Genomic DNA, 17,173 nt, shown 5'->3' on the forward strand with positions numbered 1-17,173 from the left:
TGTATTCCTTTCAGCTCAGTTTTTGTATGATTTTGAAGCTTCAGTTTCGTGCACACACACTTAGGATTTCTTTGGTGAAATGAAGCCTTCATAATTATATATAATCTCTTTATTCCTGATTTACTTTTTTTGCCCTGGGTCTGTTTTTATTTCTATTAAAGGGTGCATATTTTTTTTAATTTTTAAAAAGATTTTATTTATTTATCTTTAGAGAGGAAGGAGAGAAGGAGAGAAATATCAATGTATGGTTGCCTCTCATTAGTTCCCTGCTGGGACCTGGCCTGCAACCCAGGGATGTGCCCTGACTGGGAATTGAACCGTGATCCTGTGGTTTGCAGGCCTGCGCTCAGTCCACTGAGCTACACCAGCCAGGGCCAAGGGTGTGTATATTTCTAATGCTAGCTGTTAGACTGCGTGAGACCGATTCAGTCCCAGCTATAGTTAAGCTGGCCTGGGCTTCGTTGCAGTTTTAGACTATATTTAGATCACACCTTTCAACTGTTTGGAGGGCAGGATCAGGAAGTTTCCCTCAGGAGGACCCAGGATCAGAACATGGGAATGTCTGACATCAGCTTGTGCTCAAAGCCCAACTGCCAGCTTTTGTAGTATAATATCTGCTTGCCTCACAGCCTGCACACTTTCTGGGATGCGTCCCAGTCCCCTTGCTTTCCAGTTCTTCTGACCTCTGACCTCTGACCTCTGCAAAGGCCTACAATGCCTTGGAGACCCTGTCAGCTCTCCTGACTCTTCTGCCATGTCCTGTACAAAGTCCTGAGTGCCTTGGGGTGGTTTTCATTCACATGGGAGGGCGGCAGGGGTTCTTTACCCATCCTTTCACCTGAAAGTAGACTCCTCAGGGATTTCTTTCAGTTGCATTGTCCACCTTCTTGCCTTCACACAGTATCTGCCTTGTACAGGAGGGGACCTGGGCACCTCAGCACAATCCTTTCTCATTGTTCTCTGGCGACATTGCACACGTCATACCATCTGCAAAGGCCCCATGATGCGCCATGGGAGTTGGCTGGAAACCCCTGTGGCGGGGTTGTCTGGGAGTCTGGACCATCGCGCCAGTCCAGGGGCACCTGTGGTGTGTTGTTTCCCTCCACTCTGCAGGACCTCTCCTCCTGCTGCAGTTGTGCCAAGAATGAGAGCAGCAACATTTTCCTGACAGCCTAATTTATGAATTTCTGATGCCTTCACTTTAGTGTTTCACTGTATTTTTTCCATCATCACCCAGTCCCCTCATATTCCACTCCCACTGCAATCACCACCCTGTTGTCCACATGAGTTCTTTTCCATTTTTGCTCCCTCTCTCCACCCCCTGGCCTCCCCCGACTCTTAGCTGTTACCCTGCTGTCTCAATTTTGTTTAGTTTTTTCATTAGATTCTATGTGAGTGAAATCATAAGGTGTTTGTATTTCTCTGACTGGTTTATTTCACTTTGAATAATGTTCTCCAGGTCCATCCGTACTGTTGCAAAGGGTGCAACATTTTTCTTATATAGAATGTTCCTTACTTTCTAGTGTTTTGTTGATTTGGGTTTCTTGATTTTGTAGCTTACCCAGTTTGTTTAACTGGAATACAATGGCTAGGTGTAAAATTTGATTTTTTTTTCTGAACCAACCTCCCATTCCTTACAACTTGTTTTCACACCTTGGCTACTACCTCCATTTCTCTGTTCAATAAAATTAACATCCTTATAATTTTCTTGAAGGTACATGTCCATTGTTTTACCACTTTGCATGACATTAGTCAGTTTTAAGAACACACTCCTTGGAGTTAAAGGGGTTCGTTTCTAGCCCTAATTTAGTTATCTACACATATCTATAATATGGGGCTTTTCTTTACCTGGCAGAGTGGTTATTTTTATGAAACAATTTTCTACTATTGTCTTCCAAACACCCTAAAGCAGGGTCAGATTTGGGTGCATGTAACATAACCAAGTCTTTCCCCACCCAAAAGTGGCTGAAACAAGGCCCTGTACTTCTCTTCTGGGTGAAACACACCCAGACGTCAGTGGTGTATGGCGGCTCTGTGGCGTCCTGCCATTGGCTTCCTCCACAACATGGTATCTGATTCCAGGACGGCTCCTGAAACCCAACCATGACACGTTGCATGTGGAAGGGGAACGAGAGGACAGCAGGGGACATCTCCCAGCTGTTTCTTTTCCTTCTGAAGAACCTTCCCATCAGACCCTCTCAACAACCTGTATTCCCATCTGCGCGTGGTTTAGTAGCATAACTACACTTAACTGCAAAGAAAATGGAGAGAGGGGGCTTTGTAGCATTGCCACCAGGAAAAATACCGTGCCTCCGTTGGGAATGAAGGAGCACCAGGCCCACTATCAGCGGTCTGCTACACGGAACAACATCAAGGCTTTTAAGAAAATATACATGATTGCACGCATTTTGCTAAAAATTTCACTTAGGACATTAAAATCTATGTTCATACGTGACTTAAAATTCACCCCCCCACACCCAATGTTTATTTTCTGGGCAATATGATAAAATATTGGAATCATCTTTCCTTGAACTTTTCTGTAATTATCAACTGTTACAGAGAAGTCTCTGGAATGTCTTTGTCTTCTGGGGCTGGTTTGCAGGGATTGGGTAGATTTTCACACCAGAAATTCAACTTTTAATGTAAGTTGTTTTATTTACTGGTTGTTCATCTATTAATTTCCTCTAAGTTTCAAATATCTGGTATGTTTAAGATTAAACTTACCACTGCATTTCAGATTACAACCGAATCCAGCACCATCCTTCCCCACAGCATCTGACAGTCTGTGAGGTGTCATGTGGATTTGCATCACAGAACACAGCAACTTTTAAAATCTCACCGACTGTGGGAAGTAAACTGCAAATGTAGATTTTTTCCCCTTATGTGTTTATTCGCATTGTGTGTGCCTTCACAGTACATCAGTGACAAAACACACATTCGTGAGGTTTTCCAGATTTAGGGGATATCCTTTAGCAAATATCTGAACTTATTTCTTTATCCAAGCCTTCTCTTCCCTTCTGTGAATCATCATTCATCCCAGGTATCTTGAGATTATATCCTGTATAATAAACTGAAAACAATAAAGACTGGTCACTCGGAAACTGTTAAATAGCTCCTTCAAGGAAGAAACAGGAGACAGATTCCCCCAAGAAGTAAAGGGTGCAAAGTGGAGGGTGCCTCAGAAATATCTGCAGTTTTCAACCTTCATGTTCCTCCAGGACGGTGCTAATCTAACTGCCAGGGACCCAGCTCTTTCCACATTCATTCTGCTCGTTCACGTAAGGAAGCTGGTGAGGCTGTGAAGCAAACAGACTTCGTGAGTAAGCAGCTGGCAAAGGGCTTTCTCACCACCCTGACACTACAACTATATGCACATATTTCCACATCAGTTAAATGTATTACAAAAATACCACAAAGCTAAAATAAACTAAACTAGAATTAAAAAGAACAATTGTGCCCTGGACAGATTGCTTGGTTGGAGCATCGTCCTGTGCACTAAAGGGTTGCAGTTCAACTCCTGGTCAGGGCACATCCTTAGGTTGTGGGTTCAATCCCCAGTCAGGGCACATACAGGAGGAAAGTGATTGGTGTTTCTCTCTCACATTGATGTTTCCCTTCCTCTCTCTAAAGTCAATACATATACTTGCAGGTGAGGATTTAAAAAAATGACAACAGCTAAAGGCACATTGGGTAATCGATATAGAATGAACTAATTAATAATGGAAAAGTAATAACAGAAAACAAGATCTCAGTTTACTTTTCTGTACTTAAGGAGTCCATTAAAATTTTCACACCCAGTACACCAGCCCACCTTGGTGAGAGACTCTGCCCCTCGGCAGAGCACGTGCAGGGAGTGTGTGCACTGTGACAGGTTCTGAATCTCCAGACGTCAGGACACCCTGCCCAGTTAGAAATGTACACACAGTGACGCACGTCATCACTAAAGAGGTGGTGCTGGGCCCACTCCCAAAGAAAACAAATAACAGAAGTCATTTCTATTATTAAAACACATTTTTAATAAGTCATTTTATCCTGGGAAAAAGTTGCATCTGTTAAGAATATTGCTATGCAGAGTAGAAATTTTCTGTCATTAAAATTCCAGCGTTTAATTAATAAAGTATGGATTAAGGAAACACCTTTGTGGGGCCCTGGCCAGGCAGCTCAGTTAGAGCATCGTCCCACTGTGCCAGTGTGGCTGGGTCAACCCTGGTCAGGAAACGGACAGTGATCAACCAATGAATACATCAATATTTGGAACAACAAATGTTTCTCTCTTTCTTCTAAAATAAATAAAAACAGTTTTCTGTGGATACCCTTCCACATACTGTACATTCATAAGGTTTTTATTCAGTATAAGATTCCTGGTATAAAAAATTATTTCATTTAGTTTCTCTTCTATATGAATTTGCTGGTTATTTCCTATAAACTGACTTTTGAAAGTTTCTTACATTGAACTTGTCAATAGGTTTCTCATCTGCATGAGTTCTCTGATGCATAAGGAACTGTGACCTCCAACAAAAAGCCTTCCCACAGCCAGGGCACTGCCAGGGTTTCTCTCCTGTGTGAGTCCTCTGATGTGCACTGAGAACGGACTTCTGCGAGAAGGCTTTCCCACACTCTATACATCCATAGGGTTTCTCCCCCGAATGAGTTCTGTGATGTACAATGAGCTGAGATTTTCTAATGAAGGCCTTGTCACACTCACTGCAACCATAGGGTTTCTCTCTTGTGTGCGTTCTCTGATGTGCAGTAAGCTGTAGTTTTCCACAGAACGATTTCTCACATTGACTACATCTGTAAGGGTTTTTCCCTGCATGAGTTCGTTCGTGTACAATGAGTAGTGACTTCCAAATAAAGGCTTTCCCACATTTGTTACATTCATATGGTTTATCTCCTAAATGAGCTCTCATGTGTACAATGAGGTATGATTTGCTACGAAAGGCTTTCCCACATTCGCTGCACCTATAAGGTTTCTCCCCTGCATGAGTTCTCTGGTGTGAAGTGAGATGATCTTTCCTATTAAAAGCTTTCCCACACTCACTGCATTCATAAGGACTTTCCCCCGTGTGAATTCTCTGGTGTACAATGAGGTGTGAATTGAAACTGAAGGCTTTCCCACATTCACGGCATTCATGAGGTTTCTTGCCTGTGTGAGTCCTCATATGTATAACAAGGTATGACTTACTCGTGAAGGCTTTCCCACATTCGCTGCATCTGTAGGGCTTCAGGGCTGTGTGACTTCTCTGGTGGACGAGCTGTGACTTCAAATTAAAGGCTTTTCCACAGTGGTTGCATCCACAGGGTTTTACCCCAGTGTGTGATCCCTGATGTACGATGAGCTGTGACTTGAAAGTAAAGAATTTCCCACACTCACTGCAACTATAAGGTTTCTCCCCTGTATGGGTTCTCTGATGTACCAGGAGATTTGTCTTTGTACTAAAGGCTTTCTGACATTCATTGCATTCATAGGGTTTCTCTCCCGTATGAGTTCTTCGATGTATAATGAGCTGTGACTTCAATCCAAAAGCTTTCCCACAGTCACTGCAACCATAGGGTTTCTCCCCTGCATGAGTTCTCTGGTGTGAAATAAGCTGATATTTACGACTGAAGGCTCTCCCACACTCACTGCATTCATAAGGACTTTCCCCCATGTGAATCCTCTGGTGTGCAATGAAGTGTGAATTGAAACTGAAGGATTTCCCACATTCGTGGCACTCATGAGGTTTCTTGCCTGTGTGAGTCCTCATATGCACAACAAAGTATGACTTACTCGTGAAGGCTTTCCCACATTCATTGCACTCGTAGGGTTTCTGTCCTGAATGAGTTCTGTGGTATGAAACAAGCTGGTCTTTCCTACTGAAGACTTTCCCACATTCACTGCACTCATGTACTTTCTCTCCTGTGCGACTTCTCTGGTGTTCCCTGAGGTGAAACTTGGGGCTGCTGTCTCTGGCACACCCATCACACTTGCAGGTCTCCATCTCTGCATAAGTCCGCTGATGCACTGCAAGGCATGACTCGCTGCTGAAGACATTCCCACCGTAACTGCATTTGAGGGGCTTTCCTCCCATACAGATTTGTTGGCGCATGGCTTGTGGCTTCTTGTTGACAATTTTCCCAGATTCATTACTTTCACAGTGTTTTACTCCAAAAAGAGTTCGTTCATGTTCAGAATAGAGGAATGATTTCCTTTGTGTATAAAACCCATTAGAGTTCTTTCCAACATAATTACTACTGAAGTCTACATTGTATTTCAAAGTCTTCCCACATATGCCACATTTGTAAAGCTTTTGTCTTGCAGAAATACAAGCTGCAGTAAGAAGACACAGTGCTCCAAATGCAGGACACTCACAGCAACCTGACACACTTCCCGTCTTGTCTTGATTTTCCTGACAACATTCCACATGATCAATTTCACAGGCTTTATCTAAAAATGGAAACATGGTATAAATGATAATACACTCCTGGTACAGCATAAAATTGCCTTGAAAATGTCACTTCATGAGGTTATTGTTTTACGTTCAGAGATCAGACCTGAATATATGTCAAATCTGAAGTATAAATGTCCCCAAACTCCTGGGCACTGGAGAAAACAAAGCAAAACCAAAAATGAACACTGGCATAGGCAAATAATGATAATTAAAGATCGTTTTGTCTTTAAAAGGTTTGCATAATGGGTAAAGAAGGCAGAATAGGCAAAATGAAAAATGAAAACCTACGCTGACCGCCCCGGCCCAGGAAGAACACGGAGCACGGCAGGATGAACAAGCAACAACTGGAATGATGAGGAGGCAGGATGTGGCTCCGGGGCAGTGGAAGGGACGTTCCAGTTGGTGAAATGAGACAAGAGAGTGGCTCAGGCAGGCAAGATGCCCTGTGGACCAATCCCTCCCAGCACAAAAGAGGGATGGCCTGTCGATCACCAATAGAGAAGAAAGAGCTTAAATCTTCAGAATGAAAATCTTTTAAAAGTTACAATATATGAGGCAAATGGTAAATATAAAATGAAACTCCTGCCCTGGCTGGTGTGGCTCAGTGGAGTGAGCTCAGGCCTGCAAACCACACGATTGCGGTTCGATTCCCAGTCAGGGCACATGCCTGGGTTGCAGGCCACTTCCCAGCGGGGTTCTCACGAAGGGCAACCATACATTGATATTTCTCTCCTTCTCTCCTTCCCTTCCCCTCTAAAGATAAATAAATAAATCTTAAATATATAAATAAATAAATAAAATGAAACTCCTTTGGGCTCAGAGGAAACAGCAGGAGCAGCTAATGGAGCATGAGCAGAAGCCTGTGGAGTGTGCAGTGCGCGAGGGGGTGTGGTGTGGTGCCACCTGGGTAAGGGGGAGGGGAAGGCGTCAGGCAGGAAAACCGACACTATCGACGGTGTAGGAATGCACCTGGCAAGGGCGGTGAGGACATTACAGCAATCGGCACAAAGAAACTGGGAAGGCGTGGTTTCAGGGAGAAGGAAGGAAATTGGGGCTGCCGTCGTGGAATATAAGTGTAAGGGATATAAAGATATATTGAAAAAACAGAAAGGAAGTTGAAGGGATACAAAAGTCACACTAAGATGCATGGGAAAGTAAAAGAAGACCAAGAGAGCCAGAGAGGAGAGTAACTAAGAGAGAATGCTTACAGGTGAGACAAGAAGTACAAGCATGAAGTGCACATCACTTCAGAATTCACACCAATTCTAAATAAAAAGGAAAAAAATCCAAGTCACCTGAATGGCCTGGACTTGGAACTTGGGCCTGCATCACCCGCAGCTCTCCGTGTTCCAACTGGAAGATGGTATCAGGCTTGGTGGGCTGATACCCTGTGAACGGAAAATCACAGACAACCTTGACCAAAGCTGCCTAGGGTTCGGGGTTACTGCAGAAATGGGGACAATCTGGTTAAAAGGCAGCACGATGAGGCTGCCCCTTTGTACTCTGGCTAAACAAACACCACTCTCAGAGCACATTCTGATGGCAGTGGGAGACTAAGAGAACCTGGCCTCTACACAGAAGTCTACAATCACTCAGTATTTTACAAAAGCTCCACCTCTACCCTCCAGCTTAAAGCAGCTGGGAAATAGCCTGGCACCAGGCAGCCCCGCCCAGGGCAGCAGCGCTCACCCAGGAACGCCAGGTTGCTGTAGTTCTCCAGCATGACGCTCCTGTGCAGGTGTCTCTGAGCTGGGTCCAGCAGCTGCCACTCTTCCCAGGTGAAGTGCACAAACACATCCATGAATGACAGTGACTCCTGAAATGGCATATTCCCATCCAGTTACATTACCTGACTGAGTNCCCCAGCTTAAAGCAGCCGGGAAACAGCCTGGCACCAGGCAGCCCCGCCCAGGGCAGCAGCGCTCACCCAGGAACGCCAGGTTGCTGTAGTTCTCCAGCATGACGCTCCTGTGCAGGTGTCTCTGAGCTGGGTCCAGCAGCTGCCACTCTTCCCAGGTGAAGTGCACAAACACATCCATGAATGACAGTGACTCCTGAAATGGCATATTCCCATCCAGTTACATTACCTGACTGAGTGTGTGAGCAACAGCAGACTGCTTCTGAGGGTTTCCATCAATTACATTCTATTTTGCAATAAAAGAAAAATGTATTGAAAATTTTCCCACCAATATGTGCTGTATTAGTCAGCCCTTCACTCGACATGTGAGAATATCAGGTACCAGGTGTTCAGCTAAGAACAGCAGGTGAAACAAATACCTGCCCACAAGTGTCCGACAACGTACAGGAAAGCAAAGTTAACCACGTACAAACGGCAAGTGGGAGTCAAAGAAGCCAAGACAGAAGGACGCACAGAGTACAACACGGGCACAGCAGAGCAGGAAAGAGCTGCTCATGAAACACACACAGGCACACCCCACAGACCACTGCAGTGACGCAAGTATCACCGTGAAGAGTCACGTAAACGCTGTGGTTTCCTAGTGCATAGAAAGGTTATGTTCACACCACAGTGGAGTCTATTAAGTATGCGACAGCATTATGTCAAAACCAAAAAACAATGTACAAACCTTAATTAAAAAAATACTTTATTCCTAAAAATGATAACCAGCACCTGAACTTTCAGCGAGTCATAATCTTTTAGTTTGTAGGGGGTCTGGTCAAATTGCAGTATCTTCAAAGAACAAAAATGTGAACTGCAATAAAGCAATGCCTGTATCTCTGAAAGCTTAAGCTACCCTAGGAGCCACGTGGACAGGATAACCAACTGTCCCAGTCTGTCAGGGTGGAAGGGTTTTCCTAGACATGGCCAGTTGGAGGCACACATACTGGTGGGTGACCCTACTTCTGCAGCAGTTACTGAATGCAGCTGCTGGGTGTTCCGCTGGGTGCAGGTGATATAAAAATGGATGACACAGTCCTGCTCCCAGGAAGTATTCAGCATCTCAGAGAGGAAAGCAAAGTTAAATACATACAAATGCAAAGAGGTAAAGATGAAGTCACAGAGCACATGAGACGCACAGAGAGGGCACAGAGCAATGCTGCCTGAAGGTGTCAGGTGGAGTCTGGGAAAGGGTACCACAGAAGTGACCACTGCGAGAGAAGAAGCATTAATACTCGGGGGGTAGGCCCTGGCCAGCTAGCTCAGTTAGTTGGAGCATTGTCCCAAAGCGCCAAGGTTGCAGGTTCAAACTCTGTTGAAGGCACATACAAGATTCAACCACTGAAAGCATAAATTAGTGGAACAATGAATCAATGTTTCTCTTTCTCTCTCTTGACTTTATGCTGTCTACAAGAGACTCATTTTATTTATTTATTTTTAGACAGAGGGGAATGGAGGGAGAGAAACATCAATGTGTGGTTGCCTCTCATGGGTCCCCCACTGGGAACCTGGCCTGCAACCCAGGCATGTGCCCTGACTGGGAATCAAACCGATGACCCTTTGTTTCGCAGGCCATCCTTCAATCCACTGAGCCACACCAGCCAGGGTGAGACTCATTTTAGATCCAAAGATGCATACAAAAAGCATTCTACCCCAAACAGCATACCTGTTCTCAATTGCAAATGGGGCATTTTCCAGGATAAACAATATGTTAAGCCACAAATTAAACATCAACAGACTTTAAAAGATAAGTATTATACAAAGTATTGGCTCTGGTTGGGTAGGACAAATGGTTAGAACAGTGTCCAGACAGGCTTCTTTCATTTGACAAAATGCCCATGAGGTTTACGCACAACGGAGTGTATTGCACAGTTCCCCTCTTCTAAAGGCCACGGTTCCCTGCAGGCCAACTACCAGCAGGGGACGCACGAAAGGCAACCATACATTGATGTTTCTCTCCCTCTCTCCTTCCCCTCTAAAGATAAATAAATCAAAATAATAATAATAATAATTTAAAAACATTGTCCAGATTGAACCCACAACCACAAGGTTGTGGGTTCAATCCCCAGTCAGAGCACATACAAGAATCAACCAATGAATGCATCAGTAAGTGGAACAACAAACTGATGTTTCTCTCTCTCTCAAATCAATTTTAAAAAATCTATCTTTAACCTGTGGCTTAAAAAAAACCTCAATAAAATACTAGCAAATCAAATTCAACAACATGTTTAAAAAAGTTATACACTATGACAAAATTGGAAAAAAAACAAAAAAACATAAAAAATTAACTCGATGTAGAAAAAAATGGCAAAATTTGCCCGGGCTGGTGTGGCTCAGTGGATTGAGTGCCAGCCTGAGAACCAAAGGGTCTCCGGTTAGATTCCCAGTCAGGGCACGTGCCTGGGTTGCGTGCCAGATGCCCAGTGGGAGGCGCACGAGAGGCAACCACACACCAATGTTTCTCTCCTTCTTTCTCCCTCCCTTCCCCTCTCTCTAAAAATAAATAAAATCTTAAAAAAACAAACATTAAAAAAGTGACAAAATTCAACATCATTTAACAATAAAAACGCTCAACAACTAGAAATAGAAGAAAAGTGCCCAACATAATGAAAGCCACGTACTAACGGCCCACGGTGAACATCATTCTCAGTGGTGAAGGACTGATGCTTTCCCTGTAAGATCGGGAACAGGGGAAGGATGCCTGCTTTCCCCACTTCCATGCAGCATGGGGCTGGCTGTTCTGGCCAGGGCAATCAAGGCGAGAGAAGACAGAAAAGGTATCCAAATTGCAAAGAAAGTAAAATGATCTGTTCAGAGATTCTATGTTCTTACATGTATAAAACCTTAAAGATTCCACCAAAACAAACAAAAAACAGAACAAACAAATTCAGCAAAGTAGCAGGATACAAAGTTGACACACAAAAGTCAATTGTATTTTCTTATACAAGACTCTTATTTTTTTACACTTTTAAAATTTATTTTCAGAGAGGGAAAAGGAGGGAGAAAGAGAGGGAGAGAAACATCCATCGGTTGCCTCTCACACTCCTCCAACTGGGGACCTGTCCCGCAACCCAGGGACCTGTCCCGCACATGCCCTGACTGGGAATCAATCCCATGGACTTTCAGTCTGGAGGCTAGCGCCCAATCCACTGAGCCAAAAGCCAGGGCCCTGGTATTTCTGTACTCTAACAATTATCAATCTGAAAAGCAAATTACGAAAACAATTCCATTTATAATAGTATAAAGAAAATAAAATAGGAAGAAAATAAAATTCCTAAGTATTTTATTAACTAAGGAGGTAAAATGACTTGTAGAATGAAAACTAAAAAACCTTGCTGAAAGAAATTAAAGAAGACATAAAAAAATAGAAACATGCCCTGGCTGACGTAGCTCAGTGGACTGAGCGCGGGCCTGCAAACCAGAGGATCGCGGTTCGATTCCCAGTCAGGGCACATGCCTGGGTTGCAGGCCGGTTCCTTGCAGGCCAACGACCAGCAGGGGACGCACGAAAGGCAACCATACATTGATGTTTCTCTCCCTCTCTCCTTCCCCTCTAAAGATAAATAAATAAAAAAATAATAATAATTAAAAAAAACAGAAACATATTGGGAATAGTGAACCAAATAGCTTCGATAGGAAGTGATATGGCGGGGGGGGGGGTGTCTTCCAACAGTTAAACAACCAATGGATTGAAGAAGTGAAACGAGAAATAGTAAATACTTAGACTTGAATGAAATCCAGACACAACATACCAAAATTTATCAGATGCAACAAAAGCAGTGTTTAGGGGAAAATTTGGGTCTATACTGAAAGGAACTGAAAGCAGGGTCTTTAAGAGACGCTCACATCCATGTTCACAGCCGCATTACTCACGACGGCTACAACGTGGAAGCAGTCCCAGTATTCACCAATGGGATGAGTAAATGTGGTATGTCCGACAATGGAAAACCATGCGGCCTTTAGAAGAGGGAAACTATGCAATACACTCCATTGTGCATAAACCTCATGGACATTTTGTCAAATGAAAGAGGCCTGATCCCAAGAGACGCCTACTGTGTGAGTGCACTGACAGGTGTCCAGAGCGGCGGGGACCACGGGAGAGAATGGAGAGAGGTGACTGCCAGGGGCTGCGGGAGGGGGGAGCGGGAACTAAAAATACACAGCAACAACAACACTCATTTTATAAACATATAAGCAAAAGGATATCCATAAAGCACATAATAATTTGGGGGAGGTGGAAAAGGAGATGGAAAGTGGGTATGGGGAAACCAGGAAACATGGAAAGGAAGGCAGACGGAAAGTACAGGGACCATCAGGATGAGCTGGCCACCTACTGGGAGTGACCAGCTTGCCCCTTCAAGCTAAGAATCACATCCCTCTCCCCCAACAAAAAATCGCACAAATAAATAAATGAATAAAACTAATAAAGAATCTGGCATCAATAAACAAGCAACTCACCTGGGACTTGGTGGTTTTCAGCTGTTCCTGGGAAGTAAACAGCCAGTCTGGGACCTGCTCTGTCCTGTGACCCTTCCGCCTCTGTTGGGGTCCTCCTGGGAAAGGCTTCTTCCGGCCAGGGGTCCTTTGACCCACAGTGGGTTCCTGACCTCGGGGCTTTCTGATCCCACTGCCTGAACTGTCTTGTTCCTGAAGGGGCGGGACCTGTAGACTCACGAGGAAACCATTTTACCATTTTACATCCTCTGGGCCCCACTCTTGGTCTCTTTTGCCAGAGAACGTCTGCAGACTGTGGTCAGCGCCACTGTGGGAAACCTGGCACCTGAAGACAGTCCCCCCTGCTCTGAGGGAGCCCCAGGGACCCCGCAAGCACAACCACCACCCCGAGAGTCAGACAACCTTGGGCGGCCACTTAAATAGAACCAGATGCCACGTGCTCAAAAGTAAACACTGTTTTGAGGGGGGAAGGTGCACAAGCAATGAATTTTGAATGAAACAGTCTGTTTCAGGTAAGAGTTCCTTCTCTCACTATTCAGATGCTGATGAATAAATTCACTTCACCTCTCCCATTGACTGTTACTTTGTGTTGTTAAAACATTGAGAGAGGATGAGATTAGGGCAGCAGTGTCATTATTTAATCTCCCAAAAACTCCCAATAAAAACAAGAGGCCAGAAAAAGCCCAGACACCTACAAGTGAAACCGAGGTGACAGGTCTCCTCACAGAACACAGTTCCCAGCAGAGGAAGTGTGGGAAATGACGGAAAACTCTGATGAGCCACAAGCTGCAAATCTCTGAAGTCACCAATAAACGTTCATCCCCAACAGGACCTCCCTTGAGTGGACTCTGAGAAACATTTCTCAAATTCAGAGCTGCAGGTGACTAAAAACTATATTCCCATATAGTCACAAAGTGACCTCACAGTGTTGTGGGCATGCAAGAACAGCAGGATCTGTCTTGGCCGGGTGGCTCCGTTGGGTGAGGCACTGTCCCCGTGCCCCAAAAGGTTGCAGGTTCCATCCCTGGTCAGGGCATGTACCGGAGACGACTGATGGGTTTCTAGCTCACATCAGTGTGTGTGTGTGTGTGTGTGTGTGTCTCCCTTCCTCTCTCTCTAAAATCAATAAACGTATTCTCATGTGAGGATTAAAAAAAAAAGAACAAGAGGATCTAAGAAACAGTCAGAGAGGGGGAGGAGGAATGGGAGGATATAAAGAAGGAAGTATCCAGAGTTACCTTATTCCAGAAATTTTCTTAACAAAATACATGTACACGTGAGACAAGGCACGCTGAGCTCTAGGAAACAGCTTGAGGCAGAAACATAGGCTTCCTGACAAAGCTTTGCAATGAATCAGGTCAGGGGTGTGTGTACAAGTATGTGTGTGCCTGCTTGTATTTCCAAAAGAATCACTGAAAAGAAGAACTAGAACCACTGTAAAAGTGGTTACCTCTGGACAAGAGAAGGAGAGTGGAAGGGATGAAGGCAAGGACTGTCTGAATGTCCCATTATATACTAGTAACAAATTGATATTTAAACAGCATTTCATGACACTATCGGGTAGGAGAGTCACAACTGTCCTATGTTGCAGTGAGGAAAGCAAAATGGAGCAGCTACCTTGGACCACTTCGGCAGTTCCTCAAAATGTTAAACAGAGTTACTTTATCACCTACAAATTCCAGTCCTAGGTATCTGGCCAAGAGAAATAAAAGCACATGTCCATGCAAACACTGCACGAATGTTCGTAACAGCATTATCCATAACAGCCAAAAAGGGGAAACAATTCAAACGTCCATTAATGGATGATGGATAGACAGAATGGGGCCCCATCTCTACAAAGGAGTGTTATTAACCGATAATAAAGTACTGATAAATGCTAACTTTTGCAGTTTAAGTGCCTGACAATTAGCTTTTTATCCTGTAAGTCCTTGACATTAAACTTTTGATTGCTGAGGCGTCCACTTCAAAGACATCCGAGATCCACACAGTCAACTACATAAATGACAGCAAGAGCCGGGAGGCCTCACGCAGGAACTTCCCCTTACAAAAGCCCTGGTTTACATAGGTAACGGCTGATATGAGTGACCATGCTTTTCCCTTCCTGTGCTTTAATCCCCAGCCTTATATTTTAAATTCCCCCCAAAAGTATGAACCTGTAACACCAAAGGCACCCCACCCTTCCACCCCAACCAGGGCAGAACCCCGGGTCTGTGTGTGCTTGCCCTCTCTACCCTGACCTTACTGTGTGGTCCCTGGGTGTGTCGTGTACCTTCCAGGACCTGGGAGTAAGAATCCTTGTTTTCTCAAAGTTCCCTAATGGCTGTTGCTGACGTGTTTCTTACAACCACAGAAAGCAGCACAAAGGCTGGTGCAGCCACATTAGGTCCTGGGGAGGAAATGTCTTCGGGCACCACCCAGAAGAGTGTGCCCTGCAGCCCCGGTCATTAGCATCATGACTGAAAACAACGGGCTGAGCGCAACACAGAGCGACCTTGAAAACATGCTAAATGAAAGAAGCCAGATACAGAAGGCCACATATGGCCACATATGGTGCAATTTACAGAAAAATGTCCAAAATAGGTAAATTGAACACACAGTAGATTAATGGTAGCGGGAAGGAATGGAGAGTTTCTCTCAGCAGCAACAATGTTCTGGAATCAGATGGTGGTGATATTTGCACAACTCTATGAAGGCAGAAGTCGCCCCTCATCTGCTGTTTCACTTTCCATGGTCAACTACGGTCCAAAAGCACTAAATGCAAAACTCCACAAAGCAAGCAATTTATGAGTTTTAAATTGTAAAGCATTCTAAGTAGTGTGATAATATCCTGCACTTTTCCGCTCTATCCCACCCAGAACACGAAATGACCCCTTCGCCAGGATGGGCACACTGTGCGCTGCAGCGGTACCGCAGCCCTGCGTTCAACGAACCCTTACTGTACTTAGTAACGGCCCCGCAGCACTACTGGAGCGAGGCGGTTATTTCGAATACGCCACAAAGAAGCCATAAAGCGCTTCCTTTAAGTGAAAAGAGACGTACACAAAGTGGGGGATGCTATTATACTAATGACTATACGATATAAAGATTTTATTTATTTTTAGAGGGAAGGAAAGGAGAAAGAGCAGGAGACAGATGTGAATGTATGGTTGCCTCTCACACGCACCCAGGGGGCAACCTGCCCTGCAACCCAGGCATGTGCGCTGACGGGGAATCAAACCCGCAACCCTTTAGTTCCAAGACTGCCACTCAATCCACTGAGCCACACCATCCACGGCATAACGATATACTTTAAACACATAAATCTTATGGTATGTAACTTATAACTCAATGAAGTTTCTGTGAAGAGTTATTTTTAACTTCAGTGACCTTTAGTGATTTGATGGTTTTGCAACAATCACGTCATCAGGAGACGTTTCAACGCCCTGGAGGAGCTGGCACGTATACACACACATCAGCTCCAGGGACAGCTTTGCACAAAGGAGAGAACCTGACTCACCCAGGTGGCAGTTGTGCGGACCCTGGTGGCCATCCCCGCGCCGTGCCCCGCGGGAGGAGGCCGACGGAGGCAGCCGCTGGACTCCACTCCCCGATTCCGCCCCAGCCACGCCCGCGGGCGGGCCGCAGGGAGGCCAGACTAGTCCGTACAGTCCGCCGCCTGGAAACGATGGGTTGGACAGTCGGCTCCTCGGCTCCCCGAATGAGCGGCGGGGAACTGGAAAAGTCTGGCCGCCTTCACCCACGGACCTGCGGCCAGATCGACTTCGTCTTCGCTCTTGATTTTCAGAAGCCCGTCCTGGGAGCTTCCGTGACGCCCCTCGCGTAAAGACGAGAACAGCTCACTGCAGTTTGGGTGACCACGATGACTGGTGACGGGTGAAGTTGGCCGGCCAAAGACTGCGGAGCGCGGCTCTCGAGGCCTGGCGAAGCGAAAGGCTGCTGATAGGGACGCAGGGGAAATGCGTCAGGGTGACCAACAGACCGAACTACAACTCCCAGGAGCCTCTGCGGCAGCTCCGGCTGCACCCACCGCGCAGTGGCGGGGAAAGCTCCGGTGCTCCTGCCCAGTACTAAGGCCTGGGCACTGCTGCCTTTAAATAATATAAAGTCATTGACAGTAATAGCACAAAGATGGCAGCGGAATAAGTTAGGTGTACTTAGGGCCCTGCTTTTTGATAAAAGTCCTAATTTACACTAATAATTTAAAAATGTTTAACATTAACATTTTTATAAAATTGTTTTCCCCTCAAATTAGGGGTGGAATTTTAAAACTATTCTTTGGAGGTGAGGGAAGGAATCTTTTAAATATGTCAACGAAAGGTCGTGTATTTATTTTTTATATTATAATAGCTAATTTTTAAAGACCTTCTACTATACGCCACCCATCATCTTA

General features: G+C 45.0%; 1 protein-coding gene across 2 annotated transcripts; it reads right to left on the minus strand.

Moving 5' to 3' along the window:
- Positions 1–3,998: 3,998 nt before the first annotated feature.
- Positions 3,999–16,874, minus strand: ZNF268 (zinc finger protein 268). Of its 2 annotated transcripts, XM_037051777.1 has the most exons (5): positions 16,280–16,874; positions 12,787–12,990; positions 8,359–8,485; positions 7,727–7,819; positions 3,999–6,427 (listed from the first exon to the last, which is right to left on the minus strand). In XM_037051777.1, the coding sequence occupies exons 1-5, from the start codon at positions 16,310–16,312 to the stop codon at positions 4,413–4,415; spliced, it is 2,472 nt and encodes an 823-aa protein (XP_036907672.1). In that variant the 5' UTR covers positions 16,313–16,874; the 3' UTR covers positions 3,999–4,412. The 2 variants fall into 2 exon arrangements, with proteins under 2 accessions (XP_036907672.1, XP_036907673.1); XM_037051778.1 differs by lacking the exons at positions 8,359–8,485; positions 12,787–12,990; positions 16,280–16,874 and adding an exon at positions 8,121–8,251.
- Positions 16,875–17,173: the final 299 nt, after the last annotated feature.

Source organism: Sturnira hondurensis, unplaced genomic scaffold (genome assembly GCF_014824575.4).
Source record: "Sturnira hondurensis isolate 20B ecotype Veracruz unplaced genomic scaffold, ASM1482457v3 Scaffold0007406, whole genome shotgun sequence".
Taxonomy (NCBI): Eukaryota; Metazoa; Chordata; class Mammalia; order Chiroptera; family Phyllostomidae; genus Sturnira; species Sturnira hondurensis.